Below are 16,250 nucleotides of genomic sequence, written 5' to 3' on the forward strand. Positions count from 1 at the left end.
ACAAGTTAAATGTGAGCCAGCAGCAAAGCTGCTCAAAAACACATTATCTTTGGCTGCATTAACAAGAACCTAAAGTCCAGAATATGTGAAGTGATATTGCACCCAGACCTCACTTGGAATGTTATGTCCAGGTATGGGTACAAGTCAAAAAGGACCAGGATAATTTGGAGTGAATTCAGAGGTTAGTTACCAAGATAGCAAGGAGTTTAGAAACTAAGCCTTATGAGGAAGGGTTGAACAATCTAGATATGTTTAAGCTACACAAGATGAGGGGAAATCTGATAGCAGTCTTCAAATAGTCAAGAACTGTCAAATAGAAAAGGGGGCCAGGGCTGGGGGGCAGAGGTCTAATGTGTGTGTTGACAGTCATGAGGAGATTTGAGTAGTTTTTTTTTTTTTACTTTGGCCTAGCAGAGGAATGTTGGTGGACTCTTTGACCCCTGGAAAGTTTTCTTCCCCTGTGAAGAGTTTTTGCAAACAATGACCTGAGGTGCACCTGGAGGGAACTGGGACAGTGGGAGCAGAGCTGGACTAGTAGTTATTAAACTAAACCTGCAGACCATTCTGGCTTTTTGTTGTCTATGTCCAAATCAGACTATTGCTGCTACATCTATTCTGCTGGCTTTTTCCGACTTTTTCCAGCTCTTCTCCATCCTTGCTGTTTATGGAGTGGGAGCATCTGGGATGGGCTGACCCTGATATGACCCATAACCTACCCCAGAGTGTGCCAGTACAGAGGCCAGGGAGTGGAGGGGGGGGATTGAATGAGAGTGGATGGGTGACAAGTGGGAGTGGATGAGTGTGGATGGTTGGTGACCATAGCAATGCCCCCACCCCCAGCTACCAAGTGTCTGAGTGTAGAAACAACTGAGGTTGTTGTGATTGTTCTGTAGTTATTATGGAGGTAAAGTGAAGGTGACTGGACGTGCTTTATGGACTGAATTGGGGGAGGGGTAATCAGGAGGGGAGGAGAGGACTAACAGTTCCAACAACATTGTGACAGGAAAGAGGAGATATGTCAGGAAGCTGAGGATGGGCTGCTCTGTGGGATGATGGGGCTCATGCATGCCATCTTCCAGCCCACAAGATTCATCCCCAATGCCAGGTCATCAGATCTTCAGTGGCCGTGGACTCTGGTTGCTGTTACTGAATGCTAGATTGGTATGCAGTAAGACCACTCTCATCCATGAGCTGATTGTGGATTTTGCAGCTGACCTAGCCCATATAATTGAGACCTGGTGGGCTCAAGGGGGAGTTCCATTTCTGAAATATGCCCATCTGGGTTTTGAATTTGGCACCAGCAGTGAGCCCAATTTAAAGGAAGAGGGGTGGCAGTTGTCATCTCAAGACCTTCAGCTTTCAGAGGCTGTGCTCTGCTAATATCCAGGTGTGAAACATTCTGGTTGAAGTTACTGCGTCAGCTAGTTGCCAATAGGCTTCTGGGTGCAGTTCAAAGTGTTGGTTATCACCAATAAAGCCCTTCATGGCATAGGGTCTGGTCATCTGAGGGACCCTGTCTTCCATAGTGTCTGCCTATCCTCTATGGTCTGGCAGAGTTGGCATGCTCTGGGTCCCATATATTAAACAGTGTTATCTGGCAGTTCCCCAGAGAACTGTATGGTCTCCAACCTGACCTTATTCAAGCAAGCTCTTAAAACCTGGCTCTTCTCCTAGACCTCGGGCTAAAGCAAATGGCAGACCTTTTGCGGGAAAGTTTGGTTAGTCAGAATTCCCACCCACCACCCACCCCCAGATATTTGCTTTTGGTATTGTCTGTATTGCATTGCTTTAACTTTTATTCTAGATGCCACCCAGAGCTGTGATAGTTGGACAGCATCTAAATTTAATAAATAAGCTACTTCTGTCCTCCAACGTGGACCTCCAGTTACGAGTTCTGTTCCATGAGACTCTTAACTCATTATTTATGTACTATTGATACAATTCTGTTTTCATACTGAAGTCATAATCTTATTTTAAAATAGACATAGTAGTACTAGTTGTAAGGTTAAAAAATAGGTGTCATACCACTAGTAAAATCAAAGCATACATTGTAATATTTTTTATTCCAAGATATCACAAATATGGGGAGTATTCAGAGAATATAGCTTACTAAGACATAAACTATCCTTTCCTCCTTCTGAGACTGAGGCAAAATTCTACAGAATTTCCATGAAAATGAATCCTCACAAGGTAGACCTCTTTCCTACCAGATCTCTCTCAGAATCCCATTCCATGGAAGAGTTTGAAAAACCCTGGTATAGGATGCAGGCTTCTATTTATAGAGGTGCATCAGCCAAAATGTTTTCTAATTGTTCAGTTACAAAGCAAAGTCTCTATTGCTTCTCTTCTTTTACCTACTGTATATAAACACACTCTTTCTCCTTTTTACTCTTTCCAGTTGTCATCTGCTTCTCTTCTTCTAACCCCATCTCTAAATTCTTGGTTTTGTATCTGCTTTCCTTATAAGGAGCTGCCCATTTAACTCTTTACTTGCATTCTGTTAATACCTGTAATCTACCCACTTATTACCCTCTGTACACTCTGAAAATGTACTTTTTCTTCATACCCTCTGTGTGCTAAACCATAAACTGTACTTACAAACTACAGGGCTAAATCCGCACAACAAACTAAGCCACAAGCAAACAAATTATATTATGTGATATGTTATATCTCTATGCCAAAGGAAATGCAGCAAAGGAATGATGCTATCCACTTTTCTTTTTATAGCCAGCATCAAAGAAAGAATAAATTTTTGCTTCCGAGAGTATCTTCTTCACCAGCAATTCTCACATCATAAAGAAAAAGTTGCTACATGAAATACTGTAGTAATCTAGGAGCCATTTTGATAGCTGAAAAGATCTTGACATAAAAGCTGAGATTTTGCTTTCTGGTCAAAAGCAAAGATCTTGATGTTTTTACTAAACAAAAGTTATTTTCAGTAACCTTATTCTCACTCCCTAAGATAAAAACCCATTCTCTTAACTAGATAAACCAAATGGTGTAGCTTAGTATGACACAAATTATTCATTATTAGCCTTGGTTTGTTAAGAATGTCTGATGAATTCATTCTAAATTTATAGTTTCAGCTTGACAAGTCTAAGCAGGAAGAAATAGTTCTATTTACTACTGAAAATACTGTATACTACAATCTAAAACTCAGGCTAAAAAGGAGACCATAAATATTTAGCCATAACCTGAGAAATGTTCTTTTTGCGACAGAAGATTAATTCATATGCCTCATAATTCTTTGACTTATATACAGAAAAAAACTGGTCTGCACTTCATGGTAAATCATGTTTATTTAACCACGGCTCATTGAACAAGTCACAGTAGCTGGTTTGTACAATGTATTGAATCAGAGCCCAACAAATCACATTATAGTTTCCCATTATGTGTCAATGCAGCCCAGAAATAGTTAGCTGAAATCACTAAACACAGGATCTGCTTTGCCATTTGATTACTTTGCCATTGTGAACAGTTTGAATGAGAAGTAGTTTGCATAAGCAGCAGCTAAGGAATTGTGTGCTAGAAAACATGTGCCATAAATAGCAGGTGTCTAAAAGGATTCTCAGACCATCAAAAGCCAATCACATCACACAGGTAACTCAGCAAGCTGTCAAGCAAGCACTTCAATTGGCTAAACATGGAAACTGCTGACAAAAGAAGGGAACTACAAAATGAAAATATACAAAGGGTTCATGGAAAGGAACAACGGGGAATCCTAAACCTCACCTCCACAAATAATTAAGAATTATGCTCTCGCAACTTGTAAAGAAGTGTTTCAGTGGGGTGTATGGATATCCATGCATAGTCTTTGTTGGAACAAATTCCTTTGGACACAATTTAGAAAATTCTTCTGGATGTTGGCCGCTACTCAGCTGAGTGGCATAATCACATTTGAAACTTCCCGCCTCTGTTCTGAAACTCCTATTTGCTTTAGTTTCTTTCTGTAGGTCTCCCACTCCTGAGAATGATACACCTCTTAGTCTATATACTTGTTTTTTTACAGTGCTGAAACATAGGAAATTATTGGCAAATGTTCAGATTTTGATTTGTTGCAATGGACAACTATCAAGTTTGTGAATACAGGACAACTTTGAAGAAAATGGCTATGGATATAAGTGGTAACAGGAAATTCCAAAAACTTTGCTTTATCTCCTCAATTCCCTAAATGTGGCGCTTCAGTTTCAGACATGGTCTGCTCTCCCACTTTCAATGTAAGTCCCTGCTTACTAGCATGCTTTAATATAGTAATACCAAGTGATATTTAGAAAGTTTTATCCCAAAGTATTAATGCAAATTAGCATATTTGGTCAACATTAAGAATTACGCTCCACTGATTTCATGTGCACATACTTCGAGCAAATTCTACAAAAAGATTGTTAAGAGTAGCGTATCTAGAACACACACTGCAATGTTACTAATACTACTTCTTGCTGGATTAAAAGAAAAGGGGAAAGATCTCTGGGAAGCTGCAACTCATTTTCGCCAACCCTTTTGCCTGGAATGACACAGACTGCTATCCCAGCCACAGCTCTGGTTTGAGAACTGTTCTAATTCCACCCAGGTAGCAAATTTTATCAGTGTCACAGAACAAATCTACAGAAGCTATATTTTGCTGCATAGATGAGTTCTGCATTGATATTTCCTTCCTTCGTTTGAAAAATGGATACACAATGTGTGTGTTTTCCATACAAATTACTCCAAGTAATATATGCTGAATTCTGCAGAGCCCATTTGGCCAAAGACTAATAACCCCCCTTGGGAGCTGACACTAACTCTCAGCAATAGCCCACTGCTGCAGATTAGCACAGGAACACATGCCACAGAGGCATCCAGTTTGCCCTTCTCACATTAAGATCGTATTTTCACTCTCTTACACAAACCCCTTGTCTTTTTAATTCTGTTTTTATAGTGAAGAATAAATAAATATTCTGGCATTTCCCATCAAACAAATGCAACTGATTTTTATAACCATTATCAAATTCTGCATCTCATACCACAAGCTCTATCGAGTTCAAGATCGTTTTGCATTATTCATAGGTTAGCTTTCCTACCAGCAAGCGTACGTTTTACCATTGTGCTGAGCTACCTACTTTCTTTTTAAATGAAATAGCCTCTTTCCTTCCTCTGATTTTTAAAGCAACATTCAGTTTTGGAGTCTGCGTAGGCTAACGGACAAAAACAATATATTCAATGGAATATTAATTTAAATAGCCTAAAGCAGAAAATCATATCCACACGGGCATCATTAAAGCCACCTCAAGGAAGATGTAATCTCATCAAAACGGTAGGTTGCACTTCAAACATTAACTAGATGCTATATTAGAATAATTATTCCATCTTTGCGTATGTTATCACATTGTCTTTGTGTCACTGTACGATAATGAAGTTGTTCAAGGAACTTATTTAATCCCTTTTGTTTAAAAAAGACAACCCATGTTATACTGCATTCCACTAAAAAAAACGCACTTATTTATCTATACAAGTTCAGAAAACACCAAGATCTATTCTTTCTTCTAATCTTCAACAATTACGTCTTTTTCAGGAAAAAGGGAACAGAGCTTTTTCTATGTAATTTCGGTAGTATCGTATTGTGTGTTGTACAGTTAAGCATGCAGTTACTGAAGGCACAGTCTAAAGATCTGAAAGTGATTCAATACTTACTGAAGGCAGCCACCGCCAAAGCCAGCGTAACAATAATGGAGGCCCATGAAACCCACAATGCCTTCTTTCTGTAGTTCTGAGCTTCATGAGGTTTTAGTCTTGTACTGCTTTCTAGTAAACCTGATGAGAAGAAACAAATGTCCGTTGCTTTATTCCCTGCAACAAATTATAACTGGACCTGTACAGAATCAACCAAGTACACCCTATGCGCATTTGTATCCTACAGTACAAGCCAAATCAATCCTTTGACTGCAGATAAAGGAAACTCAGATGCATCAGTTCATTTCTGAGCCTACATTTCTATAAGGCAGAAGCAGCCTAATTGCTGCTGGAGCACACTATAATCATACAGGAGGTGTGTATGTATGAAGGGTTCACACTATCTTTATGGCTCTGTATTCACACTGCAATTCTTAATTAGATGTCAAAGAACAAGGGAAAGCTTGCTTGAGATCCCTGTCAGTCAGAACCACAAACCTAAAAGGTAGCTTTATTAGAGTAAAAAAAAAAAAAAGAAAGCTGATATATCTGAAAACTAGAGCATGGATATAAGTGGTAATAGAATTTATTTCCATTTTATTCTTTTCTTTTTTTCAATTCTAAGTTTGTTATATCAGCAAATTTAGCTTGTTTATTTAATAACATTTGAAAAATTGGCTTCCCGCTCTTTTCCTTAAATGTCACTTTAATTTCTGGAAAAGGAGTACTTTTGTACTGACTGCTGTTATCTTACAGGAGAACACAAATAGTCCTATCAAATCAAGCCTAACTATCCAAGGACTAAATTAAACAAAGCCTCTGAATTAGTGGATTCTAGGCTGAAAAAGTACCGCAAGCTCTATAACCAAGGCCTTAAGCAAAACTATTCACAAGATAATAAACTAAAAATAAATAAAATTCTAAAGTCTGTTACAGGTCGAAGATATATAAGTCTTCCTCCCATACCAATCTATATTCTCTAATTTGATTTGCTTACTATTACTGCCTAATTAAAATCTATGCATTCTAACTGAAACTAAAATATCTGAATCTGTTAAATTAAGTCAGAATCCTATTCAGTTCTTCCAGATGAAAATGATTCACTATTTAGTTACAACTGTTAATCCTTTAAAGACCTATGATATAGATATATAGATATATAGATCTAGATAGATACAGTATCTACATGTAGATACAGATATATGACAGAGACCTTTGCAATTATATACAAGCATAATATTCCTACCAACTATGTAAAAGAAATATTGTCTTATATGCAGCATCATAATTCTGGACCATATGCACAAAATTAATCCAGAATAACTGTTCAATAAGTTAAATTACAAACAAACGATACAAAAATTGATAAAATATACATTGTTTAAAGGCCACAATTCTTGGACAAAATTATTTTGTTTTTAAATAATTCTAAATGCTTTTATATCATAAAATTCTAATATGCATTGTGATGTGATGGTTTTTTCCCCATCTTTATTTAAAAATAAAATTTATAATTTATATGAACTATATTTCTAGCTGCTTATATCTTTATGAAATTGGTACTATTTAATGTTGTATGAAATATACTTATTTTCTGATTATTTCTTGCTGTATTAATTGGGCATACATTTCTCTATTTTCTAACAAATAGGGAGAGATTTTATAAACAATATTCTGAAAGGCTGACTTTAAACTTTCTAGATGGGCTACATCTAAAATCTTCATGCATCCAATGAAAAACACCTGAAAACTACAGGTAGTGCATTTAATAAACATTTAAGGCTAAAAATATTTCTAACATTTATCTGGGAATAACCATCCAGATTAGATATATTACTGAGAAAAAAGCAGCAAATACAGAAATAAGCTTAGGGGGTTCTTTGTCTCCCACACACACTTATGTCCCCAACACACACTTATTTTCTCCTTTTAGTTCCTCTTTCTAAGACAGAAATCTCAGCCTCAGCATATACTGTAAAAGGTAATAGTGGGAGGAGTATTCTTGGTTAAATAAAGATCATGCTATTTCTGACCCTAAACTCTTGAAATTGGACCTTACAAATAGTTGACACACATTCCCCCTTAGTTCCAAAGTAATAAGCAAGCTACCTTCAAATTTTAACTACTTTTAATTTAAAAACTGACATACCACCTCATCACTGCCACCAATTTTATACAACAGAACTACAGCCAGATTATCCGGGGAACAGGTCTAAAAGAAGCCACTGAAAAAAAGAATTATAAACCACAACTAAAATGAAAGAACAGGACCAAGTTCAAAGGAATGTCTGAATTCAAAGGGAACTTCCATGTCATTGTAGAAGACGGGGGCAGGGAACTCAGAGAAAGAAAAAATATCTACAAAGCCAATGAATAGACACGTGCCAGGCAGGTGCCACTGTCAGGAGACAATAGACTGAGTGTCCCTTCCCTGTAAAGAAGGGTGGAGAATGGATACACAGCATCCTTTCTTTGCAATGAATAAGGCGGCCTGCTTGCAAGTCAGTGAATGCATTTCGATTTGCATTTTGAATACAGGCGTTCAAGCACACATATTTAAAAAGTATGGGATGTTTTTATTTTTCTTACTGCATATTTTCAAATAAGAAAAAAAATCAGGGGAAAATGCAGGAGCTCCGCAATTAATTTGCTAGCTGCCTAGGTGAAAAAACACATTTTGCCCGAGAAGAGAAGGCTAAAGCGACTGGAGGAGGGAGAAATCAATGGAGGCGCTCAGATCAGTGTTAAAGGTGAAAACGGCGAGGAGTCTTAGGGACCCGCAGACTAAAGCTATTTATTGTCGCATAAACTTTTATTAATACCAGGGCCTCAGGGACTCTTTTAGCTGAGGCGACCACGGGAGACTGCCAGGACAGGTGTGGGCAAAGGGAGGCTAGCCAGGAGAGGAGCAGTTGGGCCAGAGAGACGGAGGCTTTACAGAAAGAAAAGGCAATGGGATCTTGGAAGTCTTCGGTAAAGGACGGCGCGGGCCTGAGTGAGTCCCGGTAACAAGAGCAGGTCCCGGGCCAGGTGATTTTTAACCGACGACGAGCCGCAGGCGGAAAGCATCGCTAGGCGTTAGCAAGTGACATGGCAAAATGTAGCTCTGCGCAAAGGAGCGCGCGTTGGCCGTCGGTGGAAAGAGTTGATCAGGGTTTGTGGGGCTGCCGCTGAAGCGGCTCTGAAGCGAAGCTGAGATGGGGGCAGGGCCGGGCAAGGTGCTTACTACAGAAACTCAACTGGGAGAGAGCGGGGGGGGGGAGGTTCGATAGAGAAGCATCAATAGACAAAGCAGGGCTCCCCCGAAATTCGCTAGGGGGCTGGTGAATGTGCCGCAGGCGGGGGCTTTGGAAAAAGCGGTAACTTAAGAACGGTTCGAATTCCGGGAGACCAAAAAGAAAAAGAAGTACAAAAAGGGAGGGTGGGGCAATATGCGCCGCAGGGCTGGATGCGGGACGAGGCGGCGGGAAGCGTCCCCGGACCGAAAGGCTCACCTCTGTCTTCCACCTCTTCGCTGAATTGCACGTCCTCCCCGATGCGCAGGTGTTCCCCTTGCTGCGAGTCGAGGGCAGGATAAGCTGGCGCGGGACTGGTCCCAGGAGGCTGCACAATGGTGGGTTCTGGGGTGCTGCCCAGCTCGTCCCCGACTGGAAATGCCTCCATGGCTGGCTGAGCAAGAAGATGGGAAGCCGAGCAGCGAAAGAAGGCGGTGGCAGGAGGAGGAGAAAGAGCGCGCTGGAAGGCGGAGGGGGGCCGGGGGGACTGCCCCTCGCCTTGCCTCGCCTCGCTTTCCCCTGGCCGCCGCTCTTCCTCGCCAATCAACCGCAGGTGAGATCCACCGGCAGTCCGCCTGGTCGCTGAGCTCCTCCCACCCTTGACGAGGCGGCGGCGCGCTCGAACTCTTCCTCGACCGAGGGGTGCCGGAGGTGGCGGGCGTCCTAACTCCAGAAGGGGTGGCTCAGCGCAGAGCTCCTGCCTGGTGCGCGCCAGGGTATAATTGCACTGAACCCGCAAGCCTTCAAACTGAAACTGCTGACGGACGCGCTGAAGTCCCTTGAAAGCTGGACGTGAAAGGGAACTGCTGGAACCGGCCACGTGCAGCCCCCCCCCTTGGAAAACGCGCTGGTTTAGAGTAGCGAGCCCCTTTCATCTCCCCGAGTTTATTAGCAAGTAAGCTAGGGTTACCATGCTTGGGCTGAGCTACTCCGGACGACCCTAGGATCAGATAATATTGGGACAACGGTAATGCTAGCGGTCGCCGGAGTTTCCCAACTCCGATATGGCGGCGCTCCATTAATAATAACAGATGTGTGTACTGCCCGACTCCCAGCTAAGGGCAGCCCAGCTGATTTTATCCCCAAAGTGAAGCTCCAGGTGATTTTACTGGGAACAGGATTTGCCAGTCCAACTTGGCAAATTTTGTGAGCCTCAAATCCACTAGTTTAATACATACATTACCCCCTTGTAGTTCCTAACTTGTATTAGGCCCACAACCCCAGCAGCAAAACCCTTCTTTTCACAGCCAGAGATTCAACAGAGAGAGGGAAGTGTGTACAGGACCTGCAAGTGGGTTTGAACCCTGGTGGCATCTTTATTTCAGTAATGCAGTTAACATGGTCAAAAGCAGACTGGCTAGTGAACCCCCATCCAGGGGCTTGAATAGGAAAGGAAGAATGATGATGTTTTGGACTGTGGCCTACAGCCTCCATCTTGTACTAAGACTTTGCACAACAGACCTACCTATAGTTAGCTGAACCATGGTTTGTTGAGTTAATCCAATTGCCTGGATTTATAAGACACTGAACAATATGCTAACCCATGATATATTTTAATTGTTACATAGATGCAAGAAACAGGCTATGTTCACATGACACAGTAAACCACAAACTAATCAACTGGATTTTAGCTAACATATTGTTCAAATCCATGTTATATAGTTAACTTATGGTTCAGAGTATCTTGGGTTAATTGAGATTATTTAAATTAACCATGGCTATGCATGCCCATAATTTTTCTTATAGGCAGCATTATTTTCTCCTTTTATGCCTCTTTTTACATGACTTGCTTACCCATGGTTTTATCATCCCCAGTTGCCTGGACTCATATGACTTATTGAACTGTAACCTAATTATATGGGACGGATTCATGCAGCACACTCAGTTCAAGTCCCTTTCCCTCATTTGTAATTACTACATCATGGGAAGCTGACTCTTCAGTTCACTGAGATTTACTTCTAGGTTAAAAAGAATAGGATTGAAACCTTCATTTCATAGCTAGATTGGGATATGCCATTAAAAAAAATGTGTTTCTAAACAATTGTTAGCCATTATTAGCAAATTAAAAAATGAGTTTAAAAATAAACTTGCTAGCTCAAACACATCTCATTATGCTTTTAGAACAAGGATGCAGTTGCTTGCTAAAGCCAGCATTTGCACTGATGAGAGAGCTTCAGCTGTGCTTTTGTAGAAGCTGTTTAGGACTGTTTACCTTGTGAGCTCTAAATATAAGAGTTTTTGAATATCATTCTGAAACTAATACTCCAGATACATTCAGCTAAAGTTTTAAACATAAATATATTAAGTGGAGAAAATGCAATTGTGAAAAATGCAGTTGAACTAAAACCCAACTTATTTTAAGATTTCAGTGTCATGTAAGAAGTGTTAAAAGAGAGAGAGTCACTAGAGGGTACATCAAGCTGGATCCCTACAACATGATAAGCCTAGATGTGGTTTGCTGGTTGTATAAATCTGCTCTTTTAGCACTGGAGCATTTTAAAAAGAACAATTAATGGCTGTGAAAAGAGAGATTTCAGCAGATGTAGCCTCTCTAGCAAATTGCATGGGCTAAAATTGCTTCTTTCACCCAACTGGCAATCCTCTACATCTTTCCATCCTAAGTCTGGGTGTTTATTAGCTGTTGGTTGATGCTAATGTCACATGTAATTATGTTAATGAGTTTCATCTGCTAGCTTTTTGTATGTTTTTAAAAAAAGCTTTGAACAATTAGCATTTAGGTACTTGTAATGTTTAAGCTGTATCCTAAATACATTTACCAAATAGTAAATACCACGGAATCCAGTGGCCTTCTAAATCAGATAATAGCACTGAGGGCTCCATACTCTACTAGACAATGTGAATGATTATTCTTATCTGTATTATTTGGGTGTGCTCAGCAGTTTCATTCATGACAATTCCCCACTTCATATATTTATTTACATATTAATTACTATTTTGTATTTTTTTTCTTATAGATTTTGTTATTGTTTTACAATCAAATAATCTATGATGGTAGTCAAAACTAAGGTTTGAAATAAGGGGTCCCTGATTCCAAATTCTGCTATTAGCTCATACCAAATAAAGAGGACAGAGACCCATACAGATTATGAAATAATTGTATGTATCTCATAGTTTTTGGCTTACTCAAGTGTGTGAACACAGCCTCTAAAATTGGGGAATATGTAAATACAGTTACACTAATAAGTGCATTAAGAGGTTCACACATGACACTAAACCATAATGTGGCTGCTTATTTGTGCTTTAACATGTTGGGTAAACCCAGCCATTACAGTTTTTAAACCATATATTTAGCTTGTTTGTAAAGTATGTGAATCATGATGCTTAAATACTGCCAACTATGATTTAAGGAGTCCATGACTTAGCATGATTTGCAAACCTAGGCCCTAAAGTTGTGTTCATACTTCATGTAAGCAGTAATGTGGCTTACTGATTTGTAATTTTAACTGTTGTGTGAATCTGCCTAATTGTGGTTTATTCTATAAACCATCCTTAAATAAACTCCAGTTTAGCACAGTGCATGAACTGTCTGAGTCTGTCAACCTCTTGTTTATCATGAATGTAGCTAATGGTTTCAATGCACTGGTGAAATGCATCCAACATAGCAAATCCTTCCTTCTTCTCCATATTTACAAGAGTATCTTCAGATGCTATTGAACTTGGAGGGGTGTAATGGTCTGTGAGAATGTCCTTGAGAGACAGGAGGAGGAGGAATATGTATTTTGAGACTTGTGAGATTGATGTCAGCCCTTTGAGGTAGTCCAGACAAGAAACACAAACCATGAGTACTAACACTACCTTTATTGTACGGTTACAGTAACTGAATCTTGCAAGGCTGAAAGTACATCTCTCCCCATTTGCCTTTACGGTCCAAGAAAATTAGGGAGGGTCCCTTCTAAGATGTTTGCCACGCTTCCATTGCTTCTGCAGGCTAAGCTGCCTCTTATCTGACCGTTGTCTAGTCTGTGGCTCCTCTTCCTCCTGTCTCTCAAGGACATTTTCACAGACTGTGAGGTCTGTAAATGGTCCAAGAATTGAACAAGTGAAATCTTTTAAATATTTGGGCATGGTTTTCCACAGCTCCACCAAACACAGTGCACACCAAAATTATGTCATACAAAAGGCTCAAAAAAACGGTGGCTGCAGTTCAATCTTTTCACTCCACCAGAGGAGCACAGCATATCCCAGCTAAGGCTGATGCACAATTACTTTTACACCTACACTTCCTTCACTCCTCTTAAAAGGGTCCAGTCTAAATTCCTAAGGGCTATATTCCAGATGGCCTCTTGCACTCCTAATGTAGTATTTAATAAGCAGGAAACAAAATATTCAAGTATTTTACACTTCTTCTAGCTTTCTTTAGAACAGAATTGTTGCATTCTGGAACAAAAAGAACTGTCCATGCACACTTGTTGACTTATTTCATCCATCACCCAGCTGTGGCTTATTTAACAATGGTTTATTAACTAAACCAGGTTAGGGACAGATTGTCATAGAGAAAATATATGTTATTGCTGAGAGTCGACACCAGCCTGATGGCACATAATCAAAATCAATTGATTAAACCACAATTGGCTGGGAGAAATGATCTAATGTCTAAAGCCAGCCTTTTACACTAGTTTAGGAGATAGCTGCATGTATTTAGATATTGAATCATAGTTTTAACCTCTGTTAGGCTTGGTTTAACACATATTAAACCATTATGTGTTTTGGTTAGTTTTAAAATTGATTTTAGGTCCACCTTCGGTCTAGTTCCCAGAGCAAGGCTGTGGACTAAGCTTATAAATACTACCATTGATAGACGGTTACTGTTGCTTGTACATAATTTTTATATGAATTCTAGAAGCAGACTTTGATGCAGTATGCAATGCCACCACACTAATGAGATTCCAACTTACAAAAAAGTGAGGCAGGGATGTATATTAGCTCCCGTGCTGTTTAATCTGTACATAAATCCACTCGTGGCCCAAATAGATCAATTAGAACATCAATCCCCAAATCTAGCAAACAGACATATTGCAACTAATCTTTTAGTCCAAATGTTAATTGGACTAAAACGAGCTCTGAATGCTCCCAATTACTGCTCTGAGGAAGCATTGAAATCAACTATAGTAAAACTAGGATCCTGATCTTTGCAAAGAGACCTCAACTGCATGCCTAGAGGATAAATGGCCCGAGTATTGAACAACTGAAATCTTTTAAATATTTAGGGATGGTTTTCCACAGCTCCACCAAACACAGTGCACACCAAAGTTATGTCATACAAAAGGTTCAAAAAAACAGTGGCTGCAGTTCAATCTTTTCACTTCACCAGAGGAGCACAGCTTATCCCAGCTAAGGCTGATGCACAATTACTTTTACACCTACACTTCCTTCACTCCTCTTAAAAGGGTCCAGTCTAAATTCCTAAGGGCTATATTCCAGGTAGCCTCTTGCATTCCTAATGTATTATTAAGGAGGGAGGCAGGGCTATCTAAAGTTGAAACAGGTGCATGAACCTGTATCATAGCACATTGGTTGAAGTTACTGTTCTTTCCCACAGGTTTGAGTTCTTTCCCTATTGAGGAATATTACAAATCAATACGGTTCAGGGCAATCTCACAAAACTTCAACACCTTCATTTTTCCAGAGAGGCATTCCTAATGATGGGTTATGAGCATGCTTTCAGCGCATTTAAAGAATGTATCAAAGACCTGGAAGCCCAACAGGGCCAGTTTGCTCTACCTAAGAATGTTTTTCTGAGCAGTCAAGCCCCTTTTTACAAACCAGTGAGATACACCACATAACTGTTTCCAAATTCCAAAGAGCACTAACTTCAGCACGCTTCAACGATCTCCCCACAGCAGTTTTGGAGGACCAATACAAAAATGTCCTCTATGAGTTGAGATTGTGCCCCTGTGGACAAGGGGCTGTTGAAACTACAGCTCATGTCCTGCAACACTGTACCCTCTATAAGGACTCAAGGACCCACTTTATAACTCCTTACCTGGTAAAACACTGGGGAAATTCTGATCTTTTTAATGTACAATTGTTATCGGATCAGTATAATTCAGTCTCCTTGAATGTAACTAATTTTGTTATACTGCCTGTAAAACTAGGCAGACTTTTATCACCCGCTGATGAACCTACCACCAATTCTAATATTTTATCTTGGGGTTTTTTTACATTATTTTTATTTTTTATGGGTTTTTGTTTGCAATTCTGGTCAATGACCGTAATAAAAATATTCATTCATATTTATGAATTACTCATTCCTTTTGCTGTTTTTTCTTTTGAAATGTGGATTAGTTGATTATTCTCCAGTAAAATACTTATTGTGGCTCTCTCTTGTCTACTTTTATTGTCCCATAATTTTTTATGATCTGCTGGCCTTTCTGTAATTATCATTTTCCTCATATTAGTTTTAGACAATAGCATTTCTAGCTAGAATTTCCATATATGTTAGTTCACATTATTCAAGATTGGAGCTACAGTACTAATTATGAGCTTAGGATTTTCCCTAAAAAGAAAAAAAAACTACTCACCTTCATCTTTTGTGCCTTATAAAAGGCTATATTAACTTATTTGTTTTCTATTGAGCCCATAATCTGTTGGCAGAGTTTATTTATAAATTAAAAATAACTTGAACACATAGAAGGATATAAAAAGGAACAAAATTTACTTCATAACAGTTAAGACAGGAAACATATATATACATATGTAACTTACATACCTTCAGATCAATTAAATTTTTTGTAACTATAGCACAGATCATGTGATGGATTGTTTCTGTTTATCTTGGAAACTACCATATAGCTTATATAAATAATCAAGGGGAAAACTAATGTTGAAGTGTATACATAACTCACATACTAATGCATTTCCAGCAAATACACCCACGTCTCCTTCCATAACAGCATAGCTTTAAAAGAAAAAATCTCAGTTTATAAACAAGTATCCCAAATGCCAGTTGAACAGTTTTCAGGAAGGGCTGGCCACAAAATAACTTCATTTATCTAAGGGAAAATCCATAATTTGGATGGTGGGCTTTGCTTGTTATCTAGTTATTGGATTATTTTGTTGCAAATTTAATTTAATGTCATTCTTTACATTTATTTATTTAAATGTATAGGGCTGCCCATCTCTATAATGACTCATAACTGAAGGCTAATAGTTTCTGCAAAATGATCTGATAGACAAACACTTCTGAGTGCTTTCTAAATATGAAATTCATTCAGTACAGAATCAAAACAAATGTACAACTTCAGCTAATCATAAGCTGGTTTTGGCTTGTTTAAAGTAATTTGGACTGAATTGATTCAGCTCTAAATT

At 39.2% G+C, this 16,250-nt stretch overlaps 1 protein-coding gene across 1 annotated transcript in view; it reads right to left on the minus strand.

Moving 5' to 3' along the window:
* TMEM163 (transmembrane protein 163) overlaps positions 1–9,309 on the minus strand; it is an 81,999-nt gene extending 72,690 nt beyond the window's left edge. Inside the window, exons 1-2 of the mRNA XM_007427038.2 lie at positions 9,141–9,309; positions 5,668–5,787 (exon numbers count right to left, since the gene is read on the minus strand). Of these exons, the coding sequence (XP_007427100.1) occupies positions 5,668–5,787; positions 9,141–9,309 (289 nt within the window). The remainder of the gene's footprint in view (positions 1–5,667; positions 5,788–9,140) is intronic.
* Between the last annotated feature and the right edge of the window lie 6,941 nt (positions 9,310–16,250).

The sequence above is a fragment of the Python bivittatus genome, unplaced genomic scaffold (assembly GCF_059951505.1).
Source record: "Python bivittatus isolate LINGU-HERP-01145 unplaced genomic scaffold, Pbiv_v1 ctg000480_np1212, whole genome shotgun sequence".
Classification (NCBI taxonomy): Eukaryota; Metazoa; Chordata; class Lepidosauria; order Squamata; family Pythonidae; genus Python; species Python bivittatus.